The sequence below is a fragment of the Schistocerca americana genome, chromosome 4, assembly GCF_021461395.2.
Source record: "Schistocerca americana isolate TAMUIC-IGC-003095 chromosome 4, iqSchAmer2.1, whole genome shotgun sequence".
Classification (NCBI taxonomy): Eukaryota; Metazoa; Arthropoda; class Insecta; order Orthoptera; family Acrididae; genus Schistocerca; species Schistocerca americana.
In genome coordinates this window covers 334,151,156-334,163,905 of record NC_060122.1, presented here as the reverse complement: position 1 = coordinate 334,163,905, position 12,750 = coordinate 334,151,156, and the positions used below count along the sequence as shown (strand labels likewise).

The following is a 12,750-nucleotide window of genomic DNA, read 5'->3' as shown; positions in this document are numbered from 1 at the left end:
CACTTTAATGAACCTCGCTTAACCTAGACTAAACCTCTGCATTTCCCTTTGTAGATTTCCTAGTTTCCCTGGCAGTTCAAATTTCTGACATTCCACGCTCAGATTCGTATAATGTTACTCTTTCGTTGGTTATTCAGTCTTCTTCTCATAGTTATTGCTCCTTTGCTAGTCACCACCCGGAGAGCCAAACGAGGGATTAATCCGGAATCTTCTGCCAATGAAGATGATACTTTTTCAGTTACAGGCCACTTGTCCTGTGGACGTATATCGTTGTCTTTTAACGCAGGTATTTCCATTGCCTTCTGCATCCTTGTGTCGTCTATTATTGCTGATTTCTCCGCCTTTTATGGGTAGTTTCTCACCATAAGGGCAAGGGGATGCTGTGAAACTCTCCGCTCTTCTGTCCTCTTTGACAAGCCCCTTGGCAGAATGAGGATGGCTGTTTACACTGGGAGTCATCGGGCGCCAGTGCTGATGATTTTTACTCAAAATTTAAGCAGTGGTTGGGATCGAATCCCAGACCCAAGCAGTTTTTTGATTGCTAGCCTAGAGCATGGGTCTGGTCACAGAAACATATACAGTGTGTTACGGGTAGAGATACAGATATTGTGATCATTCGTACCTAAATATATACCAACTTCACTATATAAGGTGTTTTTTTTGTCTTCGTCTAGCAGTCTTCCCCCAGAAACATCACTTAATTTACTGCCTGATGTTCTCTGAGCGGTCGTAAGAGCACTGTGAAGTGGACTGTGTCTGTCAGTATAGGCTTTCCGTTTGGCTCCATGCATCCACATTTCAGTATCTGACTCGCTGCCTAGGGAGAAAGAAACTTTAATATCCTACTTGTTACAAACTTTCTTGGAAGTACTAACCAAGCTGAAAACATACTCCTAGTAATAACTGTAATTATTAGTCTGCAAATGAAGCAAATGCTGATGTAATGTTGTTCAATACATAGTCCTCAGTCATTATTAGAAATATCCGCAATTATACCTCTAACATCCTGTATAAGTGTATGTTTATTTATTAATCCAGCGATCATCATGTAATGATATAAGATGTATCAGTGTAATAAAATGATAATAAATAGGTCACTATATACATGTGCACAGAGTATATGAGGATAGGTGGTCAACCGCAGCCTTGATGAAGGAATAATCATCCTGACATTCGCCTGCAATGATATAGCAAAACCTGAATCAGGATTGCTGAACAGAGCAAACTCCATCCTCTCCAATATATATACATACACTTCGATGACTTACATGACGTGTGCACTGCACCTGTGTTGCTGCCAATCGCAGACGGAACGCTCGATAGTAACTTCGTATTCTACGAAAGATTAAGAGAAAACGTAAATAAATAAACATTTTCCCCTCGTGCAATACGCGAATGGAATTCGACAAAAAGCTGCTGGTATTGACATGTATATACTACTCATAGGTTTGCAGGGTACACGTGTACATGCAGACGCAGTGACTGAACCCCTTGCTCTCCATCGACGTGGGCAGTGAGACGGCTCGCGAGCGACACCTACCTGTCCATAAGAGTGCAGGGTGAGGTAGAGGCTGATGGAGTCGTTGTTGGCCCTCAGGAATGCGGCGTGGTTGCGCGCCTCTGGCTCTGAGAAGGGCGAAGGTCCAGCGAACGTCTCCCAGCACGGGTCGGTACTGGAGCCCTCACCTGCGCCACACACAATGCTACATAGGTACAAGGCGAATCTTTTAACATAAAAAAATATCTTCCACTGCCGATCCGTGAAAATTTTCCCTAATATTCCTGCTATTTCCATTTATTTCTGTATATTTTCTCCCAATAATGCAGACAAAAAGTAGAAGCAGGTCGAGTTCTCAGGTAAAAATTCACCTCCACGTTCATACGAACTGGAATACGTTTTACACCAAGTAAGAGAATTAAGAAACGCATATCTACCTCCCTTCTGTATCTACACATAGAAATATAACACGTATGAGGTCCCGTCAAAGGAAATCCATTCTTCTTTTTATTCAACTTTTCTAGGGCACTATGGAACTGAAATCTTTTCTATTCCATTAACACCCCTTATCGAAAAGCGAAAGTATCCACAGTGCTTTTTAGAAACTTGGGCACAAAGTTACATGCGCAGGCAGGGGATGCCAGTAGTGGTGGAAGCTCCCACTAGATCGGGAAGTGCAGTCTGATAGCTGAAGTTTATTTGGTGAACCTCGTGATGACTGGGTGTTGTGTGATGTCCTTAGGTTAGTTAGGTTTAAGTAGTTCTAAGTTCTAGGGGACTGATGACCATAGATGGTAAGTCCCATAGTGCTCAGAGCCATTTGAACCATTTTTTTATTTAGTGAACGAATTCTAATCTCACGTAACTAACAAACTACAGCAAGCGAGCTTGTAGATAACATGTTACTTCAGCACGGCCGGTAATTCTACAACTATAGAAGTTCGAAGTGAGTAGTTTCTCACTAGGCTAGCGAAAAGGAAATAGTCCCATAAACTATGGGTCGACCAAAACAAAACTACTCCGATATCATACTGCCAGAAATAAATCTTATAAATTAAAACAAAAAGAGTAAAAAGTGTATCGCAATAGGCAATGTCACTTACTATCACACTGAAAATGTAACGTAAACTACATCTGCCATGTGGAAATTATGTGTCAGTCCCCTCACAAATTGTTTGGCATTATTATCTAAAAATAAAATATTTTCTACGTCTTTCGGAAATAGTTAAGATTTGCGAAGTAATTGCAGCTATGTTTTCTGCTAACATCTATATTCTCTTTATCTTGAAACGCTCTCAAAAGCAGTTTTTAATTTTCCTTACTGAGCTTCCTGTGGTTTGCGGTTCTGACTGTTGATTCGCAAACGGTTTCGCATTTGTTGTCGACAGCAGGTACGGCCAGCCTCTGAAAGTGCGTCTTTGTCTGGTCGGAATGATACCAGTCAGGAAGCGACTTATTCACATGGGAACTGGAAAGTATCCTGTGTCAAACGTAGCTTTTTGTAGGTGTCATTGTCATTATTATTATCGGTCCTTGTCGTTTCCGAGACTCTTAGTTTCCATGCCACTTTATTCTCCTAAAGTTCCTTTTTTTTGGGGGGGTGCTTTACCCCCATATGTGCTACTCTCTCCTTTGATCCACTCCTCCGTCCTACCCCGTGCAAGTCAGTGTTGCCTGTGGGTTTGGTATCAGCGGTAAATGAGGCTGGCAACTCGGGATCTGAATCCAGCTTCCAATAATCTGTTTCCGACACTTCATGAGGAGACTCTGTCTAACCTTCTCGCGGATTTCAGCTGTTGACATCCGTTTATTCGTCACAGTAGAGCAGTTCTACGATCTTCTCGTGAAGGGACTCGTGCCTACTCTTCTTGCCATTCTGCACTCAATTCGTGTCGTCCCCATTCATTGCACTGCAGCCTAAGGTGTATGCAACCCGTCGATATGATCGTTCCCATGCATGGGATGAATCCAGCCTGACCTTTTCCAGTTTCAACATGCAACACGTCACGTCCATCTCGAACCGAGCTTTCCGACTCGCTGTCACGATTCACCGTCAGCAAGCTGCTTAGAATTACGCTGACGGAAAAAAATCGCAGCACCAAGGAATTGCGCGACATGAACGAAAGTTGGTACGCGTATTTCTACATCTGAAATATGATGTCTATTCAAATTTCCATCCAATCGCATTATACTAGCGCTATTAGCACTACTATGAGGATGCATATGAGGTCTGCTTAAATGTACGCTGTACTTTCGTGAGCGTTAATTACCTTTAAGATTGGACGTGGCGAGTTGACGTCAGCCGATAATGCGTTTAAGGTGACAAAGACGCCATTATTAACACCTCACTGAGTTTGAACGCGTTCATATAACAGGGCTACGAGAAGCTGGTTGCACCTTCTGCGATACTGCAGGAAGACTTGGCAGGAAAGTAGCCACCATACATGACCGATGGCAGCCGTGGACACGAGAAAGTATGGTCGCAAGAAGACCAGGCTCCGGACGGTCACATGGCACAACCGAGAGGGAAGACCATCCTGTTCGACGCATGGCTCTCGAGCATCGCACTGCATCTGCAGCAGCAATTTCAGCAGAAGCTCCCATCGGTTACTTCAAGAACAGTTCCGAGCCAGACCCCCTGTAGCGTGCATTCCACTAACCCCAAACCACCGCGACTTGCGACTTCAGAAGCGTCAAGCGAGAACTCATTGAATAGCAGGGTGAAGTTCTGTTGTCTTTTGTGATGAGATCTGCTTTTGCCTCGGTGCCAGTAATGGCCGTGTGTTGGTCAGAAGGAGGCCAATTGAGGACATGCAACCAACCTGTTTGCATGCTAGACACACTGGAACTTCACCTGGAGTTATGCACTAGGGTGCGATTTCGTGTGACAGCAGCGGCACTTTCGTCGTTATCCCACGCACCCTGTCTATAAATTTGTACGTCAGTCTGATGATTCGATCAGTTGTGTTGCCATTCATGAACAGCATTTCAGGGGATGTTTTCCAACATGCTGTACAAAACGTCGGTTTGTTACCTTGGCCTGCTCGACCACCAGATCTCTCTCCAATGGAGCACATATGGAACATCATCAGACGAAAACTTCAGCGTTATCCGCAAACAGCACTAACTGTCCCTGTATTGACCGACCAAGTGCAGCGGGTACGAACTCCATCCCACAAATCAGCATCTGATTCCTGTACAACACAATGCATGTACGTTTGCATGCTTCTATTCAACATTCTGTCGATTACATCGGTTATTAATGTAACAGCATTTCACATTTACAATTTCTTATCTCGCGCCTACATTAACCTGTGACCTTACAATGGTAATCACTTAAGTATATTACCTAGACAAATGTATTCCCGAAATTTCATTACTCTACATTAATCATTGTTTGGTGTTGAGATTTTTTCCGTCAGTGCATATAGCTTCTTAGCTGTCGCAGCCTGTCTGCCTAGTGCTAGGGCGCATCCTGCGCTGGAAACATTGTTGGTAAAAAACGGCTTGTATTCTCAGTAGAGTTTAATGATTTGACTGTCATGCTGCTGTTCTGGGGTATTCTGCCTGCGCAACATTAACAGTCATACAGCAACAAAAAAGAAAAAGAAATAACGAAAACAGGACAAATACTATCGTGAACATGGTAAATTAGCAACTGCTACACTATTGCAACACCTGTGTTTGTAGTTGAGTAAATATATTTACTAGAAATGGAGAGCATTCTGAGATAAGCTTCGCATTAAAATGACTGATATCTGTTCATGTGATTTTATCTGCTGCTTAAATATAACTGCCGACTGGTTGCGTCAGAACTCTGCAAGACTGTTTCATATAACGTATAAGCAACGCCACGTTTTAAACCATTCAGTCATTAAAATTCTTATTCACATTTTACCTGTAGGACCTAAGTTAAATTTTAAGTAATTCTGATAAAAATAAATCCCTGAAAAGGCAATTCTGGAAAGCTACAAAATGTACAGTAAACTCGGCGCATGTTCACACTTCCGAAATTTCAACAATTGCTGCAGCGTTGATTGTTGCACTGCATACTTAACGAGAAACTCAGAGTGGAGTTTCAAATGTGTTTGATTTAAGAACTGGCCGTCTAGAATGAAATTTTCACTCTACAGCGGAGTGTGCGCTGATATGAAACTTCCTGGCAGATTAAAACTGTGTGCCGGACCGAGACTCGAAATCGGGACCTTTGCCTTTCGCTGGCAAGTGCTGTTCCGATTGAGCTACCCAAGCACGACTCACGCCCCGTCCTCATAGCTTTACTTCTGCCAGTACCTCGTCTCCTACCTTCCAAACTTTACAGAAGCTCTCCTGCGAACCTTGCAGAACTAGCTTTGGTAGCTCAGTCGGTAGAGCACTTGCCAGCGAAAGGCAAAGGTCCCTAGTTCGAGTCTCGGTCCGGCACACAATCTGCCAGGGAGTTTCATATCAGCGCACACTCCGCTGTAGAGTGAAAATTTCATTCTAGAAACATCCCCCGGGCTGTGGCTAAGCCATGTCTCCGCAATATCCTTTCTTTCAGGAGTGTTACTTCTGCAAGGTTCGCAGGAGAGCTTCTGTAAAGTTTGGAAAGTAGGAGACGAGGTACTGGCAGAAGTAAAGCTGTGAGGACGGGGCGTGAGTCGTGCTTGGATAGCTCAGCCGGTAGAGCACTTGCCCGCGAAAAGCAAAGGTCCCGATTTCGAGTTCCGGTCCAGCACACAGTTTTAATCTGGCTGGCCGTCTGTCATACTGAGACCTTTAGGAAAGGAGGAGGATAAGGTCAAGTAGTCTCGGACAAATAACCTTTCCCAAAAACACATATATTTTTCTGAAGTTTGTATTGATATATTCTTCACACTATGACTGATTACTTAATAGAACTAGGCCTTCACGCGGGGCTCAGTACCCAACGATCCAGATAACCAATGCGGGACAGTCTATTTCTCATACCTGGTCACTTGGTGACATGAAAGAGGAATTAGTCAGTAACGTGGAAGCTGACATGAAGAAGATCAGGGGATTCTGAGGTGAATGAAAACATTAATCTCAGCGGTGAAGATGGTGGATGAGTAAGTTTCTCCTGATACTTAAACGGACGGACCTCAGTACAGTGGATCTAGCGGAAGCGGCAGACCACCAAGCAAAACAAAAATCCACGTCATGTCTGACTTCCAACAAGTGGATACATGGTCAGGGTCTCTCTACATGCCGACAGCGGCTGCAAAAATCAGTAGCGTCTATTAGCAAAGTGGTCAGCTACGAAAGGCGTATGTTCCCATATTGGGGGGGGGGGGGGGAGGGGGGAGGGGGCTGTTAAGACTCATCTGTCCATTCGATCAAAGATGTAACATCCCACGAAGGGGCTAACACTCCTTCCTAATTTAATTTCCACCAAGACGTGATGGTAAACACTGAGCGGAAAGTACTCCAGTAGCTAAACAATCCTTCGTCACTGGAAACAGTGATGCAACTAATCCGTCTGATTCTGGAGATCCTAGAACTTCACGTAAAGAAGAGTCGGAGCTTCCTAGAACTTCTCGCCGGCCTAAGAAAAAAACATTTGCTAGGCACACTGAACATCAACACTTTACTAAAGACTGGGAAACTAAAAGAATTGACGGATTTGTTAAACAGACGCAACATACTCATACTAACAGTTCAGGAAACCAGATACGGTGATGAGAACACATTTGAATCAGAGGGCTGCAGGATCTACAATGGAAAACCGGCCTTAGAGAATAAACAGAAAATCACAACGCTTGGAACAGATTTCATGGTCAAACGGAATCTAACAGATTCCATAACAAATTTTGGGTCCCCATCGGAGCGAATATCACTTCTCTCGTTTAGATCAGCAAATGAGAGCTATGCCATCACAAACGCACAAGCACCGACCAACAATGACGACAGAAAAAAATCCAGAAAATGTTGAAAAATTTTGAGAGAGACTAGAAAATGAGTCATCAAAAATACCAAAGCACCATATAAAACTACTCGTATGAGACTTCAGCTCAAAGATCGGCAGAGAAAAGAAATATAAGGCAATAATAGGAAATTTTCCTACTCACAAGCGCACCAATAAGAATGGAGAAAGGCTTATCGTCTTCTGAAGACAATTTCACTTACAACTAATGTCTGCCTTTTACAGAAAATTACCATGCTGCAATAAACAAACAAAACTAAAGAGAAATCATGAACGTACAGGTCTTAAGAGGGCTAGGCAGAGATTTGGACCATTTTTATCAGAAATGAAAGCCAAATTTCAACCTAGGAAAACACCCCAAAATTTAAAAAGTCCATAGAATTGACACAAGATTTCTGTCAAACAGCAGGAAGAAATTCGTTAAAAACCTTCACATAAAGAAGATGGAAAACTGGTATGAAATCAGAGATGCAATCATAGGAACGGTGAAAGGACAGAACAACCACGAAGAAGAAGGAAACATAGGTTGTGGAATAAGATATGTGACGAAGCGATAGAGCATAGACTAACTGCTTGGAAAAAATTGAACTCCTGAAGAAAGGAAAGAGACTGGAACACATTCACTGAGATCAGAAAACAGACATCAAAAATTATTCGAACAGAGAAACGGAAATATGACAAAAAACGATTAGAGGAAATAGATACAAATTTCAGACAGAACAACACCAGGAACGTCTACAAAATTTTCAGAGAAGAAATAACGGGTACACTTCAAAGATGCAACAGGCAAACTGATTACCAACAAAGCACACAACTGTGAGTTACAATCAAAATACTTCAAATATTTTCTAAGCGGCGAGGAACTAACACAAGGACTAATTTTCAGACAACTTCAAAAGGGAAATTCACCTTCGGAGCCACCGTCGCTGCATCTAATTGAACAATACATTGGCCAGCTGAAAAACAACAGAGCGCCAGTTGAAGTCGGGATATTAGCTGAGATGTGGAAACTCGGAAGGAGGCGGGCAGCTGAAACCATGAAACCATTTACGAGGTTATTAAAGATTGCTGGGAGAAAGGAAAAATACCTTAATCATCAGCTACATAAGTAGTGTGACAGAACAAACACCAGCATTTACCGACATCAATCTCTGCTCCCAGTCACATACAAAATTATATCCAAAGCTCTACAAAATAAAATAGAAGGTCAAGCAGATAACACAACTGGCGAGTACCAAGGAGGGTTCAGAAAAAATGGATCTTGCCCAGAGCAAATTGTTAACTTAAAAATTGGCCTCAGGGTCAGGACAATGCGGAACCTTAACAAAGTTGTTACGTACACTGATTTCAGAAAAGCCTACGATTCTATAGACAGACAGACAGTATTCCCAACACTGGAAGAAGGAGGTATCGACAAAACCAACAGACAATTAGTCGAACAGACACTCACAGACAAAACTTCAAAAGTTACATTTGTAGGAGAAGTTCATAATCAACACAGGTGTTCGGCTGGGAGATGGGATCTCTCAGATTCTATTCAGTCAGGTCTAAGACAAAGTCATGAGAGACTAGGATAAAGAACTACAAGAGAAAAACATCGAAGGAGTTGCTTTAGGACAAGGAAGAGGAAGATTTGAGATGAAATGTCTCGCCTTTGCTGATGACATTGCAGTAATTTCTAAGGACAGAACAGATGCAAAGATAATGATAGAAACACTTCACGAAATTGCAGCTAAAACCAGAATACTACACTGACCAGCCAAAACATTATGACCACCGGCCTACTATCGATATAAACCCGTCCAGGTGACAGCAGCGTCACCTGGTGAGGAATTATTGATAGACTCTGGCACGATGCATTTAGTATCAATGAGCGTGCTATCCGTGTGTAGAGTGGTGAAGGCGTCCGATATATCTGAATTTGACCGAGGGGAGATTGTGATAGCCCAGAGGCTCAGCACGAGTATTTCGGGAACTGCACGACTTGTCGCGTATTCGAGGAGTGCTGTGGTGAGTGTTTTCAACACGTGGCGAAACCAAGGTGAAACCACGTTCAGATGTGCTGATGTTGGGAGGCCACCTCTCATCACAGATGTCAGACATCGTAGGCTGGGCAGACTGGTAAAACGGGACAGCGGCGAACTGTGGCGGAACTAACATCGGGCTTTAAACGCCGGACAGTACAAGTGTGTCTGAACATACAGCCCACCGAACACTCCTAATTAATGGCCTTCGTACCCGACGACGCATGCATGTGCCAATGTTAACAGCACGACATCGGCAACTACGACTAAAATGGGCACCTCATCATCGACACTGGATATTTGTGCAGTGGCAGAACGTTGCATTGTCTGATGAATCCCGATACCTTCTTCATCATGTCGATGAGAGAGCGCGAATCAGTTGTTTTCCAGGACAACATCCCTTTGACACATGTATTGTGGGAAGGAGGCAAGCCGGCGGCGGCTCCGTTATACTCTGGAGAACATTCACACGGGAATCCATCCGTCCAGCGGAGCTCGTGCAAGGCACCATGATGGCCAAGGACTACTTTACACTGGCTGCAGACCGCGTACATTCCCTCATGACGATCATGTTTCAAGAAGGCACTGTCATTTGTCAACAAGATAATGCGCCATATCACAAAGCGAGGAATGTGATGGAGTGATTCGAGAAACAAAGTGGCGAGTTCAGATTGATGTATTACCCCCTCCCCCACCCACTCGCCAAATGAACCCAATCGAACACATCTGAGATGTGACTGAACGTGGAGTCAGAGCTCATACCCACACTCCCCGAAATTTATGGGAATTGGGTGGCATGTGTGCGCAGATATGGTGCCAACTGCCTACAGCGACCTACCAAGGCCTCATTGCTTCCATGCCATGACATGTCACCACTGTTATCCGTGCCAAAGTTGGGCATACAGGCTATTAGATAAGTGGTCACTATGTTCTGGCTGATCAGTGCAATATCGCATGAGAAAACGGAATATACGGAACATAAACACAACAGAGTAAAATATATACAAACACAACATGAAAACATCGAAAGAGTTGATAAGTTTAAGTATTTGGGAGAACAGGTACAATCAAATCGATTAGATAACACCAGAAGTAAGGAAAGGTCGAAGAAAATGGAATTAGCATACATACTCACCCAAAACCACTGTAATAAAAGATCAGTATCATGCCAGGCAAAAATTAAACACCATGGAACAGTAATTAAACCGGAACACTTTACGGATCTCAATGCCTAACACTGAATAAAAGATTTGAAGAAGAAGAACTGGAAAAGAAAGAAAGGAAAATACTCAGAAAAATTTTAGGATCACAAAAGAACAAAGATAACTGGACGAAGAGGAGAAATGTTAATCTATACAGATACATTGAAACGATCGCAGACACGATCAGAAAGAGGAGATTAAAGTTTCACAGCCATATTTACAGAATTAATCACAATATGGTAACGAAGAAAATTTTTAATTTCATTTCCTAATTAAAAAACACCACCGGATGGCTGGAAGAAACAAGAAAGGAATTGAGAAAACCTAACGTCTCAGAAACACCATACAGAGCAGGGGAATTTTCAAGCTACTGATCGACAGTGCAAAATTTCCTGTCCAACAACAAAATTTACAACCTGGAAGGGTGATGTCCAATGAACAGAGGCACGCCATCAGCCAAAGCACGAAGAAACTCTCTGAAGATAAAAAGAAAAAGATTGTGCCTTTGTCTTACGTTCCAAGCAGTCTACAATTGGCCATATTCTGTAATTAAAAAAAAAAATTATAAAAAGCAATTTCATAACAGAATACTTTGGTTGATTTTTTTTATATTTTTCCCAAACTTTCTATTTTGCTTGTTTAAATTTTTGGTGTGTTTCATGAGATTGTCGTGTATGGAAAGTCGTATTTGTTACAAGTAATTTTCAAACTAAAATAACTATAAGTTACTGAAATATTAGCTTAACCCTTAGTGAAACATTTATAAAAAGTATACTAAAGATCTTTCAGCTCTGCATGGACACAGCCAATACAAATGTGGTATGGAATCCAGATTACTTCGAAAGTCTTGAACCGTGTGTCAGCTCCCATCGATAGAGCCGAATAGGGTAGCCGCGTGGTCTGAGGTACCGTGCCACTCTCTGCCCATCTCCTCTTCTTTTCTTTCAAAAAAATGGCTCTGAGCACTATGGGACTTAACTACTGTGGTCATCAGTCCCCTAGAACTTAGAACTACTTAAACCTAACTAACCTAAGGACATCACACACATCCATGCCCGAGGCAGGATTCGAACCTGCGACCGTAGCAGTCTCTTTTCTTTCTTTGCTCATCTCCTCCTCTCCCCTTGATCTGTCCATCTTGTCCTCTTCCCTCTCTCTGTGCATCTCCTCCTCCCCCTCGCTCTGTTCATCTCTGCCTTCCTCTCTCACTGTCCATCTCCCTCCGTTTCCTTTCCCTGACCATCTCCTCGCCCCCCTCCCCCCCCCCCCCCTCCTTACTTCTCCACGTTATCACCCGCATCCTAATGTGACGTTACTGACTCTTAGCCCACAATATTTCTTTCCAGATAGTAAGTAATATGTGTACCAAAGCTGGTTCAAATGGATTCCAAGGTATAGGAGGAGCTTTTTACCCGTTAATTTGCCCACGTACGTACATGTCATACATATTTCACATATATTTAACATATTTATGCACATGTTCCATCTGTACTTCTAGTGAATTTCGTTCTGCAGTTCCGTTTTCAAGCAGCTCAATGTTTATGAGATCATGTCTCCTAAACAACGTGTTGTACAATGATATATTTTTGCATGTACATTCATTGGTGTATGTGAATATTATCTACAAAATGTATTGCAAATAGAGTTAGTAGTAAAAAAGTAATAAATTGAAGGGGCATGCCTGATCTGGTAGTTTTACTGCATGAACAGCGAAACTGTAGTAAGCGATAAATGTTTTTTTCCTTTCATCGTTTCGTGGGGGTTGACAGCGAGAAAAAGTCTCGTAAAGGTTGGAAATTACATGTAAAGTTCGTTGCAAGTCACTAAGAGGTCTGATTTTTAAGTACTGGATGAATATATCCTGACTATTTGTGCGTCGTGAACTAGGCTCCTCTTCCACCCCCCCCCCCCCCCCTAACACGTATCCCTTCGAGAGGTGGGTGTATCTTACTCATACAGTGACTTTTTTCAGACCAGTAGCCATATGTTTACCAAGTTTGGTTGAAACTGATCCGTTGGTTTAGAAGGAGACGTGGAACGTAAATACATGCACTTTTATAATGTGTATGGATTATATATTAAGAGCTCGGAAATTACTGAACA

At 42.7% G+C, this 12,750-nt stretch overlaps 1 protein-coding gene across 1 annotated transcript in view; it reads right to left on the bottom strand.

Annotated features, from left to right (window-relative positions):
• The window catches only part of LOC124612867 (carboxypeptidase B-like), a 139,538-nt gene that overhangs the window by 27,408 nt on the left and 99,380 nt on the right, over positions 1-12,750 (bottom strand). Inside the window, exon 7 of the mRNA XM_047141298.1 lies at positions 1,541-1,686. Within this exon, the coding sequence (XP_046997254.1) occupies positions 1,541-1,686 (146 nt within the window). The remainder of the gene's footprint in view (positions 1-1,540; positions 1,687-12,750) is intronic.